At 45.5% G+C, this 16681-nt stretch overlaps 1 protein-coding gene across 1 annotated transcript; it reads left to right on the plus strand.

The window, feature by feature from the left end:
- Positions 1 to 1552: 1552 nt before the first annotated feature.
- On the plus strand, positions 1553 to 16610 carry xkr6a (XK, Kell blood group complex subunit-related family, member 6a). The gene is made up of 4 exons (XM_076723653.1): positions 1553 to 2761; positions 6336 to 6532; positions 7258 to 7675; positions 8435 to 16610. Exons 1-4 carry the CDS (start codon positions 2175 to 2177, stop codon positions 8937 to 8939), a joined length of 1707 nt encoding a protein of 568 aa, XP_076579768.1. The 5' UTR covers positions 1553 to 2174; the 3' UTR covers positions 8940 to 16610.
- The last annotated feature ends 71 nt before the right edge of the window (positions 16611 to 16681 follow it).

Consider the following 16681-nt stretch of genomic DNA (forward strand, 5'->3'; position numbering starts at 1 on the left):
AGGTCATATTTCTCTGCATTGTAGAGAGATTTTAGCCTTTTAGCCCAGGTGTGTGTGGGGGGGGGGGCCCACAATCTGAGCTGTGGCTGAATAACTGTCACTCACTCTCACTGTCTCTCGCTCACACACACACGCTCAGACACAGGCGCAGCTACACAACCATACACTCGCTCCCCCTGTCCTTCAGCCGCACAGCCACGGTCGTCATGACAACAGAGAGGCTAATCTCCAGTGGACAGGGAGAGAGAGAGAGAGAAAGTGCAAGTGCTTGTACAGAAACGTGCCTCTGAGAACGAGGAGCAAGTGTGTGTGCGATAAAGACACGTAGTGCATGCATTCATATTTCCGAGAGTGTGTGCGTGTGTGTGTGTGTGCTGAGGAGAAATGAAGTGAGTGTGTGTGTGTGTAAGCACGCTCGTGATGTGATGAAGCCTGTGCATGACTGTGCAGTACATTCCACCTCAATTTAATGACTACATTTTTACAGGAGGGATCATGACTGAAGCAACGTATGGAATGTCTTTTTTTATATTTCTACATCAAAAATTCTCATCTTTCTTTAGATTCCTCTGCTCCATCCCTCTTCCAACCTTTGAATCCATTACTTTCCTTCCTTTTTCCTCCTCCTGACCTTCGTCGTTATGAAAATTTCTTTATTTAGTTACCCCCATGACTTCCCTCTCCTTAAAACTCTTAAATGAATGCCTTCTTCTTTTGTTTTTCCTTCATGCCTTTTATGTCTTTGTTTTCCTTTCCTTCTCTCGCCATCTCTTTCTTATGGCTTTATCCCTCTTTCCCCCCTCTTCTGTCTTTGACACACCCTTTTCTTCTCTCCAACAACTCCTAAACCTTCCAGTCATCCCCTCTCTTGCATCGTCTCTGTCAGTCTTTTCATCCCTTGGAACAGCTTCAGTCTGAATCATCTGTTCTCTTCCACACATACACACACTCCTTTCATCCCTCCTCTAATTCCTAAATCCATCCCTCTTTCTCTACAGCCTCTCAGCTTTCCAGCTCCCTTGGTTCCTACCCCGTCCTCTCACGCCCACATACACAGTGTCCATCCCAGTTTTCTCACATTCCTCAATCCTAAATGCTTTCCTCACAGGGATCACACACACACACTGGCACGCACATATGTTATGGCTGATTAGGCTGGCAGAGCCACAGGGCAGCCAGCCCTGGAGGGGATGATGGAAGGATGGGAGAAAGGGAGAGGTGGGAAGTGCAGAGAGAGCGATGGGTGGAGGGGAATATAGAGAAAAGGGGATAGTTGGCAGAAAGGATGTTGATTGATAGAGAGGTGAATGACGTGGTGGAAATCTCATTTTCCCCCCTCTTCTAGACTGAGGAAACAAACAGTTTTCATTGGAAAACAATCACTCTGATTCTACACAGCGCAGTGGGCTATTGCACGACCCTTGTACTTTGGTTCATGTGCGCGCGCCCGCGTGCAGATGTTGAATCCGGGGTTGAAGTTGCTATCCGGTAGAGGGCGGAGTGAGTGAGTGAGAGAGAGAGAGAGAGAGAGAGAGAGAGAGAGAGAGAAAGTGAGGAGTGGGGTAGCGGGAGCTGCAGAGGGCTGGAGCTGCGGAAAGGAGCGGAGCGGACATGGGCTGCAGCGGATGCCTGCTACCTGCAGCCTGAGAGCGGGAGGGATGAAAGGCGGGCGTCGGGGGTCCTCCGGTTGACTGAACAGGAAGGCGTATATTAGCACGAGTCGTGGTTTGAGAGAATAGTCTAGTGTCCGGTGCGTGTCCCCCCGCACACACGCACACACATCCACATACACACATTCACTCACACGTCTTAAGAACAGCGGGAGATGCATTACGTCATAGCCTCCCGTCGCCCTAGATGACCGCGTGCGCAGGACGGGATGATGCAGGGCTGCTGGACTAGAACGGGAACTGATTCAGCTGCTGCTGCTGCTCGCGAGCGCCCGGTGGCGGTGTCTCGACCGGACGAGGAAGAAGGAGAGCCGCCGTCGCGCGGCCGCCGGCTCTGATGGCTCCTCGCGCCCCGGGCGAGAAAGAGACACAGCAGTCGCCGCGGCGCGAGAGGGAAGGGGACAGCAGGTATCGGGGAAGTGACGTGGTATCCGCGCCCCGCAAGAAAGCACAACGGTGCGGTTGTCGTGCGTTTCGCAGGAGGGCAGGAGCGGGAAGGGGAACATGGCCGCGCAGTCGGACGGCGGCAAAGCCGGGGTCGGGTGCGGCGGGGGCGGTTTCGCCCAGCTGTACGATGTTGATGCCGAGGAGCCCCTGGACTCCGCCGCGATCCACATCTGTCAGTGCTGCCGCACCTCCGCTTGCTACTGGGGCTGCCGCTCAGCCTGCCTCGGCTCTCTGCTCGGCGGGGGCCAGCCTGCCGGAGGGGTCGGCATCCGGGAGACTCACTGCCCGCCCCGGGAGCAGCTGTGGCTGGACTGCCTCTGGATCATCCTCGCCCTCCTGGTCTTCTTCTGGGACGTTGGTACGGACCTGTGCCTGGCGATGGACTACTATCAAAGGCAGGACTACCTCTGGTTCGGCCTCACGCTCTTCTTCGTGCTGGTGCCGTCGGTGCTGGTCCAGATTCTAAGTTTCCGGTGGTTCGTTCAGGACTACACCGGCGGGGGGCTCGGGGAGGTGGAAGGGCTGACCAAGCGGGGCGCGGTGGCTCTGGGGTGCCTGTATCCCGGCAGGGACCGCCTGCAGCTGGCCACCATCTGGCTGTGGCAGGCCACCATTCACATCCTCCAGCTGGGACAAGTGTGGAGGTAGGAGGGGGAGGGGGAGGACACAAACAACAACACACACCTGATCCTCACCTGTCACCACACTCCCTCCCTTTATCTCGCTCTCACACAGTCTTTTTCTCGCTCGTTCTCTCTCTCTCTCTCTCTCTCTCTCTCTCTCTCTCTCTCTCTCACACACACACACACACACACACACACACACACACACACTTAATCTCGCTAATGGATAGAGCGGGGTGTCCTCTCGATGTTGCTTGAAGAAAGCAAAGCTTGCTTCACACTGACAGGCAGGAGAGTAAGAGCAAGAGGAGGACAGGAAATGCCCCCTGTGACCTCCCCAGCGCTTCAGTTACTATCTAGGAATGACAGAGAGACATTAAGAGAGACAGTCGGAGAAACAGTGATCACACTTTCGCAGACAAACTCTGTGACCTGAAAAGTTAATTCTACAACGCGTACTGTGCAGTCTCCGGTTGAGAAAAGCTGACTTTATGGCTGACACTATCTACTACAACTTTCGTAGTCATAGTGTTAGTACAGCAAACACTCCATAGTACCTCTTATGTGTTAACTAAACAGTGTGGTTTTAGGAGCTGTCCATGGTGCTGAATGCATTTTCAGCACCATGGACAGCGTCTCAGTCAGGTTTCATCGCTTTAGTTGTCGAACAGAGAATTCTGTGTGTGTGTGTGTGTGTGTGTGTGTGTGTGTGTGAATATGTATGGGTGTATGCTCATGCGTGGCAGCGTGTGTGTGACCAGTGGAAAAACGGTGTCACGGCTCTTCCCATGAGTGTCAGCATGCATGGAGAGTACAAAGAGGAAAAGCATCTGCGCTTCTGGCAACACATCTCCCTCTATCCCTCTCTCCCTCACTCACACACACACACACACACACACACACACACATAGACACAGTTGGACAAGGGTAGGTGCTAATTGTAGTGCTAAAAGCATTGGCGGGAAAAAACAGAAACACACATGCACCCTTTTGCTCTTATACTGTACGCACACACACACACACACACACACACACACACACACAAACGTCCTTTCATTGCAACTTTCATTGTAGGTTCCTTGCCCCTTGTTTCTTATGTGTGTGTTTGCTTGTGTGTGTGTGTAGCTTTGACAGCACAAGTTGTAGTAGTAGCAGGAGTGTATTTGCCTCAACACAAGAACGGTGCTCACTGTCATTCCCTCCCCACCCCTCTCTCCAAGAAGACTCCTTAATGGTGTCCACTTGCCTCTGGGCAGGCACCAGGGAGAGTAGAGTGATAAGTGTGTGTGTGTGTGTGTGTGTGTGTGTGTGTGTGTGTGTGTGTGTGTGTGTGTAAGTGTTTACATCCTGTTGTGCTGCTCAGCTCCTCTGCTTCACTCTCTCTGTGGTTGTAGGGTTAAATCAACCCCCACACAGATATACACATCCCCACACATCCCTCCTCTATCTCCATTCACCCCACCCAGTAATCCCCCCACAGCCTGCAGAATGGACTCTCCCACCTGGAGGAAGTGGAGGGTCAGAAGAAGGAGGAAGAAGAAGAAGCAGGGGAGGGAGCAGGGGTGTTTGTGGCTGAGGAATGGTACGGCCTGATTGAGACAGATCGCTTAGAGATGGAGAGAGGAGGGGTGAGGAAGGAGATGGAGAAAATGTTGCACAGAGTGAGTAAAAGAGGGGGAGGGGAGTAGAAAGAGCAAGAGGAGAGAGGGAAAAGGAGGAGTGAGAGTGGTGGGGGTAGGGTGGATGATCTACTGTGTTCGGTACATATGGTTTGAAACCACATCCCTCTGTGTCTCGGCGTTAAGTGGCTGTCAGGGTTGCCTGCCACGCTGCACAGTAAAGCCTCAATTCTTAACCTGAACATGAATATGAGGAGTTACTATTTACAGGTTCATAAAAAGTCAAACAAATGATGCTGATTATTTATCCGTCATTGCTCTTGAGTCAAGGACAAACACAATTTTTGTGTTTGTTTCTTATTTAAAAGCTATTAAATGCATTAATTCGGTCTTAAATTGTTTGCTTAGAAGCATTAACATGTGAAGAATATGATAAGGACAGTCAGTAAAAACACAGGGAGTCATGATGGATAACTTTGATGCTTTTGTGCACACATGTGTATTATCAGTGCAGAAGCAGTACTTGGGGAAAAAAGCATACTTAAGCAACGCAGTGCAAACTCTGGAGTGTCACATGCCAAGTACGGGACAGATAAAGTGGTCCACAATGAAGTTTTCAGGCATCGTGCCACTAGATCATTAATTAGCCAGGAGCACTCCCATGATTGCCAGCCTAAGTGCCTGTTCATGCCTGGCCTGCGCATCAAGCCAGGCCTGATGTGAGCCTTTCTAACAATACATGAGTGGTGTGTGCATGCACGTGTAGGCGTTTTCCTACGGATGGTGCATAATTTATGTTTCCTGAATTAAGCTTGTATGTTTCAAAGCAGATGGCTGTTATAAAGAGTCATGCATAATGTGGGAGCACATGCATGCAATGACATCCATGCACGTAGAGTACACAAGCAGGAGGATATCATTAGAGGAGGTTTTATAGATGTACAAACAATGCAAGTTCCCTGAGGCATTTTTGATTAAAATCACTGCCACCCACATGTACTGTAGTTTCCCAGATGGAGAAATCCACTCAGTATGTATGGATCAAAGTCTTGTTCATAAGGAGGATCTTTTCACAATTGGACCATAATGAAATGCAGAAATATTTATAGTACAAGTTCAATCAGTTTTTAGAATTGCAATTTGTTTTATTCATCAGATTAAGCAAAAGTAAGAGAAGAGAGTAAGAAATTAAGTTAATTTATTGGTATGTATACAAATAATATTTCTACTATGACACACTGTTTCCTGCAGCTCATACGCAGTGCTAAGTTCCCACTTTTGCTGCCGAGTTTTAGTTTATGTGCTGACGGGAAGATCTGACTTTTAATTGTGTTGCACTGACATGATTTATTTATGACAGAATATCCAACACTAAAATGAGATGAATAACAAATATAGACATCCTGAAAAAGATGGTGCAGATTTGGCTACAATTGTTGAACATTATTAACATTCCAGTGATTTAGTATTGCAGTATTGCTTGATTGTGTCACATTAAACAAAGTACTTACTTACCAGAGGGCAGAGGAGCAGACGAAGTCAGGGGCAGGCAGGGTCGATACCAAGAAGGCAGATAATTCCTGGAGAGTCTTGCATGAGGGCAAAGAACAACCTGGCAAAGGGTGAGAGTGGGAGAGCTGCACAGCACTGCGCTGATTGGAGATGAGTCTCAGGTGTGTGCTCAGGTGGGCGTGGCTGAGTAGTGAAGGATGCTGGCTGAGCAGGTGTGCAGATGAGGAAGAGAGTGGCAGCAGGAAAAGAGCTGGCTGACTGTGACAGAAACCTATTAGTTGGTCAGATTATCAGGGATTAGTGATCATACGATCAGGGAGCTTCTTCAAATAAAAGTTACAAGCAGGCAAAACACAGAATTAGCAAGAAAGAAAATAAATTAGATAAAAAAAATGCCATGGGGGATGACAAAATGTGTTTTCTTTGATTCTTATTAACTAGCACTCACCTATGACCCCCTGCAGGTACATCAGGACCCTGTACCTGGGCATCATGTCGCGTCGGCAGAAGGAACACCAGCGGCGCTGGTACTGGGCCATGATGTTCGAGTATGCAGACGTCAACATGCTGCGGCTGCTGGAGACTTTCCTGGAGTCTGCACCTCAGCTGGTCCTGCAGCTCTGCATCATGATCCAGGAGAACCGAGCTGAGACGCTGCAGTGTAGGTGGAGCAGATTACACTGGAAGGGTTGACTTTGGTTCCTCAGACTACTGCACAGGGTGTTTGAAAAGCCAAGGACACCAGTTCTACGTGAACACAAGCATCTTCCTGCCACATTTACAAACCTAACACCATGTTTTCATGTAGCCCACAAAGCACATACAAATCAGCAGCTGCACAAACAGTAATTAGCGATTTGCACACATCATGCTCAGTAATTTGTGGCTGCAGATGGTGCTGCTTTTGGATTTTCACACTGTTTTTTGTTCAGGTAGCCCCAGAAAAAAAGCACAATCATAAGTGTTCGGGGGATGTGCTAGCCAAACTCCATCAACCTCCTCTTTCTTATTCATCCAGGCAATGTATCATCTAGGCGGCCACCCACTGGTGTTATTCATCCCTTTCACTCTGGAGTTTTGGGACACCTTCTCACTTAATGCAAATATGTGACTAGTACAGGGGGTGGACGCACACAGCAGCTGGGACATTAAAAATAACTTTAGATTTCGGACTCATACCATGAAGCATCGTTGCCAAATGTTGCTGTCGTGTCACACACTACTTATTCAAGGATATGCTCACATTTTTACTCAAAACACCCCCAGTGACTCATAACAATTTGTGCTGATATACTTTGTGTGTCACGAACCTGAAAACTTTGATTCTAATTTGTTTGGATTGGTTCACTTTTTCACCTCTTGTAACCCTCCTCCACCTCTTTGCAGGCATCTCCTCGCTGGGCTCCCTCTTGTCTCTGGCCTGGGTTCTGGCCTCCTACCACAAACTGTTGCGAGATTCTCGTGACGACCAGCGCAGCATGAGCTATCGCGGGGCGCTGCTGCACCTTTTCTGGCGCCTCTTCACCATCTCATCCCGCGTCCTCTCGCTTGCCCTCTTTGCCTCCCTCTTCCACATCTACTTCGGCATCTTTGTCGTGGTCCACTGGTGCGCCATGGCCTTCTGGGTGGTGCATGGGGGTACCGACTTCTGCATGTCCAAGTGGGAAGAGGTGCTTTTCAACATGGTGGTTGGCATTGTCTACATCTTCTGCTGGTTTAATGTGAAGGAGGGTCGGACGCGCTACAGAATGGTGGCGTACTACACCGTGGTGTTGGCTGAGAACTCCATCCTCACTGGGCTGTGGTGAGTTTAGACCATGTAGCTACAAGTGTTACTGTCATTTCCATTTCATTGCATCTTAAACCTGGAGGCTACTAAAACATTACTGTGAAGGAAATCTTCGCCTTCGATGTCAGGTTTATTTGTCAGCTTCCCTGACATAGCTGTGAGTTTAATTTAAGAAAGAGGGAACGTTCAGGAAAACCTCGATGTGTCGGTCTGTGGCACAAATGTTGCCAGCAATGTATGTGAAGTGTTTAAATATTGCTTTAGGTGGTCAAAACTGGACATAAAACATCTTATTCTGACACTAATTTGTAAGTGTTTTTAAGTCATTTTCCTCCACCATACTTAACGACTTTATTAACCTCCCATGTTTTGTCTTTTAAACTCTGCCCTTCAGCCTGCCCCAGCCTCCTACTCACATTTGAAATCCCAGTTTTAAAGGACAAGTTTGGTGATATTCAATATCTTTCTTCTTTACAAACAAAATATGTAATAAGACCAAAATAAAAATGAAATGCCCCGTCCTGCTGTCCAAATGTGGATTAATCTGCTGCTGAAAATAGTCTCAACAAAAAAACTGGCTTCCTACCACAAACAAAATTTTAACAATTCAAAATCGAATCCTTCATAAGAAGCCAGTGCAGGGAGCAACTGGCCAAAACACACATTGTAGTTATACTGTACATGCACACAAAGCACACACACACACACACACACACACACACAAGCGCACACACTCACATGAATTTAATCCCCCATGTCACTACCATCCTGCAGGTACGCCTACAGGGACCCAGTGTTGACCGACTCCTACGCTGTCCCAGCGCTGTGTAGCGTCTACTTGACGTTTGCCGGTGGTGTCCTGGTCATGCTGCTGTACTATGGATTCCTCCACCCTGCCACAACCCACCTGCAGCCAAGCCCCGCCTCGTCCTGCTGCGCCCAGCTGCTCTGGGGCCTCCCCCTCCCCCCGTCAGCCCCGCCCACTGCTCCACCCACGCCGGCCCACATGACCAAGTCACAGACGGAAGAGGACGTGGCCGAGACATGTCTTCCCGTCTTCCAGGTGAGGTCAGTGCTCCCCACCACCAAGCCCGAGGGCCCCCTTATAAAGATCGACATGCCCAGGAAGCGTTACCCAGCCTGGGACGCCCACTACGTAGACAGGCGCCTGCGGAGGACTATCAACATCCTGCAGTACATAACGCCGGCTGCTGTGGGCATCCGCTACCGTGACGGACCCCTGCTGTATGAACTGTTACAGTATGAGTCCTCACTCTGACACACACACACACACACATCAACACATCAAGACACATAAGCACATATGCACCATCATAAGACATGTATGTATACATGGATGTTTAGAGAAGATTTAGAAACACATTCTCACACCCACGATGTGGCACTTGATGTAAGCACACAGACACAGAAGCAATCTGTCATACTTTTATGAGGGCACACACACACACACACACACACACACACAAACACACACACACACACACACACACACACACACCCATTCCTTGCAGGCGCCTATGACCTGCGAGCCCCATGGCCATGACTCAACAAGCTGCTTCAGCGCGAGTCCATCCCTTTCTCTCTTTATCCTTCTGTCTCTCTAATTCCAGCTCCTCTGTTCACTCTGCGTCTGTTCCCATTGATTTAATTTCACTCGACCGCGCTCCGCCGTGAAGAAAAGCAAACAAAAAAATAGAAGAATGAGCGCCAAAGTTTCACCCCTGGAGTCTTTGACCACCGCATGCCGATCACGTTGCGTCGCTTTCACGGGTTTCAGTAGAATAAAAAGACGTGACACAAAGAAAGAACAAATGTCACTTTTAATAAAAGGAGTTTGTGAACATGTTGTCGTTAGTCTAGTCAAAAGGTAGTGTATATATTTTCTATGTACAGAAGGGATGTTTTTTATGTACCGTTACGTTGTTGTTGACTGGAGACAGAGCAGTTGGGCACGTCGTTTTTTTGGCGTTGGTTGACAAGGTTACTGAGGAGAGTAGCAGAGCATGATGGGAAGGATGGAGACAGAGATGGGGAGGGCATTGGCATTTAATGCACACTCAAACAAATTCAAAATATCACTCAAGTTCACGCTACAGTCCGCTGAAGAAATCGTTTGACATTTTGGAAAATAGCCTCATTATTAATCAATCATTATCACCCACAGTTAGATGAGAAGATCAATGCCACACAAATATCTTAACACTAAATATGGAACTAGAGCCAGGATTTCATTAGCATAGTTTAGCACAAAAACTGAAAGCTGGAGGAAAAAGCTAGCCTATGTTCAAAGTAAAATAAATAAATAAATAAATAAAATAAAATCTCCCTACCAGCAACTCTCTCACAGTCTTAATGCTAATCTAATCTTTATGCTACCCTAGCCTTTGTGCTAATCTAGCCTTCATGCTAATTAAACTTAATAGTCCCCTGGCTATGGCTTCATAGCTTCATACTTCGTACGACAAAAGATTGTTGTCCTATGTGACTAATAATTGTGTTGTATTCCAAAATGTCAATATATTCCTTTAAGAATGCTAACACTTAAGCATGCTCTGTGTTAAGCGAGAGTTAGCAACATTAGCTCTAAAAGTGAGAACTTAGTTAGAAGCTATAGCAGCTCAATATAAGAGCCAAAACCTCTGAAAATAGCTGGGATATTAGCATTCTGATGTTAGCTGAGATACAGTTTCAAACATTAAACTAAAAAAATTAATCTTTTTAGAGGCCAGCATGTTGTAGTCCCTCTCTTTCAGTCAACACCTTGTATGCTAAAGTGTTAGCATGGAGCTAGAGCTACAGCTCTATAGAGGACAGATGATGATGATGTTGCACTTATTGCTAAACATGAAAAAAAAAACGTGCCAATCTCCCATGTGTTTTTGAAACCAGAAGTATAAAAGCAAGCCATTAAACATTAAAAATACAAAACAAAGTGGCACCATCATCTTAACGATAAACATCCATGCTTGCAGTTGAAGTGTTAGCACCTGCTGATGTTTTCAGTATTACAAATGTATGGTTACATCATAAGTATCACTGTTATATCACAACTCATAGAATACAGGAAGGAACAAAAGGCAGTACATGCCTATCACACTGTTTTCTTAGTGTGTGTGCCATCTGGGGGGTCTTTCACTTGTTCTCCATCAATTCCTGTTATGCTTTGAGGGGTCGTGGGAGGTTAGATCTTCTTGTATTGGTTTACCTACCAATGAAAAAACGAGAAATTCTCTCCAAATTTTCAACAAAAAGAGCTAACGTAAGACTAATTATTTTTGATCTATGTCTACCAGCACCGACCAGCGTGTGATGTCTTAATCATGTTGGTCCCACGCTAACAGGGTGCTGCCACTGAAGCTGATATAAAACAATTTTTGACTTCAATCGTCACAACTCTCTGGATGACTTCTCCTGAAAAACGTCCAAATCAGCTCCCCCAATGCCACCCACGGCTGAGCTGTGATGTATGGCTCATTATTTATTTTTTTGTTTGTTTATCCCAGTAATCCAAGCTGTTACATTGGCAAACAAATGAGCCGAGAAAGCAGTCATCAGTCCGTCGACAGGAACGCTGCTCCTGAAATCACACACCATCAGGGGGTTGCCTTAACACCGCGTGGCGGCGAGTGAAAACAAGGGTTTGGAAGGTGGTGAAAGTGTTTTTGCCATCCAACGCCCCGCATCTATTCTCCAGTCCCATGTCAGTGGTAGAGCAGGTGAAACCCAGCCATGAGTCATTTCAGATGGTGCAGTTCAAAAAGATGAACACAAACACACGCTTCTTATCATTGCTGCTGGCCAAGAGGATCAAGCAGGTGAAGAGAAAGAAAGACATTACATTTGTAATTATTAAAAGGGGTACTTTAACATTTCTGGGGGGTCATTTTGGCTTCTTATTTTTGTTGTTCAGTGGTGTAAAATTATAGAAAAAGTAGCCACTGAAGGTTGAAAGCAAGCTCAAAGCTGCATTTTTTGTTTTGACTCACTCAGATTGATCACCAAATTGTAATCATATTGGCTCTGAAAGAATAACTTGATTAGTGATATTAGCATGGACTGACAGAAACAATTGTGATGAAACAAACATGCCCTGTGTCCAGCTGAGGATTCACTGCTTCCTCTGTTTTATATCATAAACTGAATGATAAATTCTGGACTGCTACAAAGCAGTGGTTCCCAGTCTTTTTGGCATGTGACCAATAAACAGTGTATTCTACCGATTTAGCATTAAACCTGTAACCTTGCTGGACTCACAATGGACTAGTAAAAGGATAAAAATTGATCCTTTTCCTTGTCCAAACTTGGGGCCTATATTACCCACACTGCAACTCGACCACTCTTTCAGAGATTTGAGTGTGTTATACTACCTGCTAATCTGGTAAACCCACTTCTTTCCAACTCCACACAGATTTTTTTCTTTTTCAATCTTGTAAATGCCTCGAGTGGCAGCGCTTGGTTTCACGCAGCACCATCTGGAGTCACAAAAGGCCTTTTCAACTATTTTTGTACACCTGGAAACAGGCTTTGATGTGTCTAATCGGTGGAGTTCCCCTTTAAAACAAAGCAGAGTGGACTTGTGAACCCTCAGCAGGGGTCCCCACCCCATGTTGGAAACCACTGTTATAGACTAACTAAGCAATCGTTTTATCTAAAAATGACCAACATATTAATTCATCATGAAAAGAATCATTTTCCAGCCGAACGTGGCGTGTGAAAACAGGAGACTCACACCAAAAATGCTGACGTATCCCTTTAAGTTTGAGTGAAGAGTGAGCTTACATTACTTTTCCGTGGTGCTACCCAATTTAGAAAAAAAAAAAGAAAGAGGTCAAATCAGTTCATTTGCTGCCGACTGGCGAGTAGATTCAGTAGGTGCGAACGCGCAACAGAAGCAGCAGCATCTGTGTTCATATGGTGCAAGATACAGAGTCAATTGGCTGCTAACCCCACTTCATATGGTGCAACTATGAAACACACATGTACTTATGGTGCAATAAGGGCAGATTGTCTCTTTGAATTCTATGGTGCAACTTGAGTACTGCCTTCAGTTATCGGCCAAGGCTGTGCCAAAGGCTCCGTCCAAACGGGCAACTGCTCTTCCTGTCCTGCAGAAGCTATGCAAGTCTCCGACGCAAGGAGATGTGCTTAGTGTACACGCTCCCGACACACACACACACACTGACACACACACACAGGGTTTTCCTCCGCTGCAGGGAGATGTGCGAGTCAGCACACGCATGCAGACACAGTGAAAAATAGTGTAACAGTAAATGGGATGCATCCCTACCTCACCGCTTGAACACACACACACACACACACACACACACACACACACACACACACAAACGTCCAATAATCCCTTACCCCTTTATAATTTGGGAACAATATTCATATGGTGCTATTGAGTAAAGCTGGATGGTTTTTGTACAGTTGTGGTTACAGTGTTATGAAGAATTTAGCCAAATATGTTTAGAGTGTTTCACATTCAGATCGGTTGAATAGTGTCATTCAATCAATCTGGGTTTCCTCATGTAGAGAGTGTACAGAAAAACAGCAACGCCCTCTGTCTCTGTGAAACTGAGTGACATATAAAAGCTACAATGCCTTACCCGCTCGACAGAAGTGGAGGTGGATTTCATTTTATTTTTTAAGATAACATGGTCACGTGCAAAAAGCTGAACTTAACTTAAGAGGGTGGTGCTAATTTTTGGTACACTCCAATGTGGACATGCACTGTACGTTAAGCATGGGCTCGGTGTGTCAGAGCACAGAAATCAAAGGAAAACAGCATACCGTGTCAGCACGGTGTCCTAAAAACCGAACATGTGACATTTAGAGAACACAGTCAGACATTTTCTGTTTGTTTCACAGATCGTGCTCGTGAATTTCTTGCATGAATGTTCTAGATTTGAGGGCACATGTGCTCCTAGGAAAATAAGGGGTAACTTTAGAGGCTTGAAGAGACACAGCTTCGTATGTGCTTCTGGGTTGTTAAAGGGAGATTTATGTTGAGCTCCAGTGCAGCTGTCCCACGAGCTTTTCCCAAGCACTGACCTCTGACCCTCTGCCCCAAACCATGGCCCCTTTGCACCCAGAGCTCCAGCCAGTCACAGATCAGGTTCAACACAGCCAAATCAGGTCTGACACAACCAAAAAAAATACAGCTTATATGGAAGTCTTCATGTGCAGCATTCAGACTCAGCTGCAGCCTCATAATCAGACTGCAGGTATCATAACTTCCCGCCATCTCCGTTTCGTTTTGATTCAGATTATGTCACTCAGTAATCAAGAATTCATGGATCCACAATCTACAGCTGAGTCTGCACGCTGCAAGTGAAAAGTTTCCTCCTTCACACTTAAACCCAGAGCCTTAGCCAGGCCCGCTCTGTAGGACAGCAAAATCCAGTCAGTGTTATTGTATGGCTACACAACCACAGCTATGCAAGGTTCCACACAGAAAGGTTCTGGGCTTGGTCAACCTTTACAAAAAATACCACATCACTGTTCTCATGTATTGCTTGTTCTTATTTCATTTTGTTTTCCCTTTTTTTGTCTTTGTTTGCAAGAAGAAGTGGAGAAAGCGTTAATGTGTAACAACGCAAACACGTGATGTACCATTTGTTTACATTTTTAAAAAACTTTTTGCATTTGTTAATGATAATTTGGTGATCTGTGTATCATTTCTATGGGGTTCATTTACATTTTTCTGTCAAGTTTGTATGTCAATGGGTTAAAATTGGTCGGGAGAGAGGAAAAAATTTTGGTAGTAACCAGGAAGGATGCAACCTCCCGACAGGAATGTGTAAAACCACAAGGGTATTTTTTTTGTTCTTTGGATAAAGACATAAATGTTTCACTATCAGGGTCTGCAAAGCATATGAGGCCTGTTGTTAGGCTGTGTGTGTGCATGTGTGCGCGAGTGCAAACTATCGTATGTGTCAGTAATGCTTCATATGCTTTTTTTAGCCAAAGTTTTACTTGTGTGGTTTCAGAGCTGTGAAATTATCATTACTCATCATGGTTTTGTTGAGATCGAGGCCAGACGATAAGCTGCTTCTGATCTCAGACCAGTTTCTACCACATCTGAGTCCAACGACGGTTGAAATCCTTTCCTTTTCGAAGCAAAGAGGTTTGGTTGTTTTGGCACAAATACTCAAATTCAATCATGGAAGGCGAGTCGGAGGGATTTCAGTGGTTTGCCTCAGGTGTGGATACTATAAGCACAGGGCAGGGTCAAATAAACCTTAATGTGGATGTATGTATAAGATGTACCATGAGCTTTTATTTTGTCGGGGTCATGCTTTTTTACTGTGTTCTTCAGCTTGAAAAAAAAAAAACGTAGCTCTAGAGATTTTGATGTGCAAACGTACCTTTTATTTTCTCGTGGTTGGCATTTTGATTGTAAATACCTTTTGCTGGTAATCCTCCTCAGTTGGATCTATGTTCGATGAGTTTGCTTCGATGGCTCTTTCAAATGTACTGATAGTAAATGTTCTTTATAAATATCCAGAATGTAAGATGAGAGGAGTTCAGCTTAACTGGAAACTGTTTTCGTAGGAGTCTGTGCCATCGTGTCGTCTTGAGTATAAGCACACTGATACCAGATCTGTAGGCAGGACGAAGTTTCTGGAGGTGGTTTGCCAGACAGCCACAAGCAAGCTTTGGCTCGGATCAATGACTCGTGAATGCTTTGTGGAAAAAAATCAAGGATTTTCACCACTCTCATATCTGTATTAATATGAAGCTGTCGGTTAGCTTAGCTTAGCACAAAGAGTGGAAGCCCAGAGAAACAGCTTGCTCCCTCTGCAAAGCTGACAAAGCTGGACTCAGGCTGTGCCCAGAATCACTCCCTATTTACTCTGTAGTGCACTATATTTACTGTCCGCCCTTTTATTTGAGAGTTTGAATGCTGAGTGTGAGAATGTACATGACACCGTCAAAGTTTCCTCAATGAGAAAGATTCTGAAACATTGTGAAACTTTTTTGTTTCTTTTACCTTTAAACAGAGCTCAGCTAGCTGTTTCCCCCTGCTTCCAGTCTTTATGCTAAGCTAACCGTCTCCTGGCTGTAGCTTCATATTTAGCATACAGAGATATGAGAGCGGGATCAGTGATCTAACTTATTAGTGAATTTCCTGGTTGGTTTGCCTTGGATGGAAGTGGACTTCCACTTGTCAGTTCACCCAAATTCCCCAAAGCATTCGCATAGCTAAAAAATGGAAGCAGGGGGACACATCCAGCCCCCAACCAACAAATTGAAGCTCTCGAATTAACTTTACTTTTATAGTATAATCTGTACTAAGTGTCTCCTCACTGTAGTTTTAGCATACAGAAACAGGACTGGTGGGCTGTCTGGCTAACATCTCCCGACTTCACTGTAGAAATGATGGCTGCTGTCATCAACCGTGTTCAAACCACTCCTGCGTCAGCTCATTAAAACACCATTCAGGAATCCTCTGGTCTTCTGGGGGATTCCCAAATTCACACCGAATGTTTCTGACCAACCAGAAAGAAAACAGAGGAGAAACGAGACGACACGCAGTGTATCTCTTGTCTGTCTGTGTATCCTGTGTCTATGATAGCATAAAAGCATTCTGGGGAAGAGTTGAATGATATTTTCAATGGCTCCAGTTGGCCAGCGTTAGGAAATGTGTTATTTTTGTTACAATACCTCCTGAAAATAAAGTCTATTTATCTGTGAAGAGACAAAGATTTACAATAATACAGATGACTACATAGAAATTATGACAGATGATTTTAAATTATGTACAACAGATATAAATGAAACATGTACAGTTCATTTGGTTTTGAACACGATACAGAAATGTATATGCGTCAATCTTGAGTTTGATTTTATATATTTACCATTTTATTACATTGTAATGTTGTGACTGCAATGGAGAAAAAAAATATAAAGGAATATAAATTAATTTTTCCAAATGTGTGTCGCTTCTGCTTTCCATGTTGGTACACAGGGGGGGGGGGTTTGGTGAATCACAAC

This window comes from Chaetodon auriga, chromosome 23 (genome assembly GCF_051107435.1).
Source record: "Chaetodon auriga isolate fChaAug3 chromosome 23, fChaAug3.hap1, whole genome shotgun sequence".
NCBI classification, from domain to species: Eukaryota; Metazoa; Chordata; class Actinopteri; order Chaetodontiformes; family Chaetodontidae; genus Chaetodon; species Chaetodon auriga.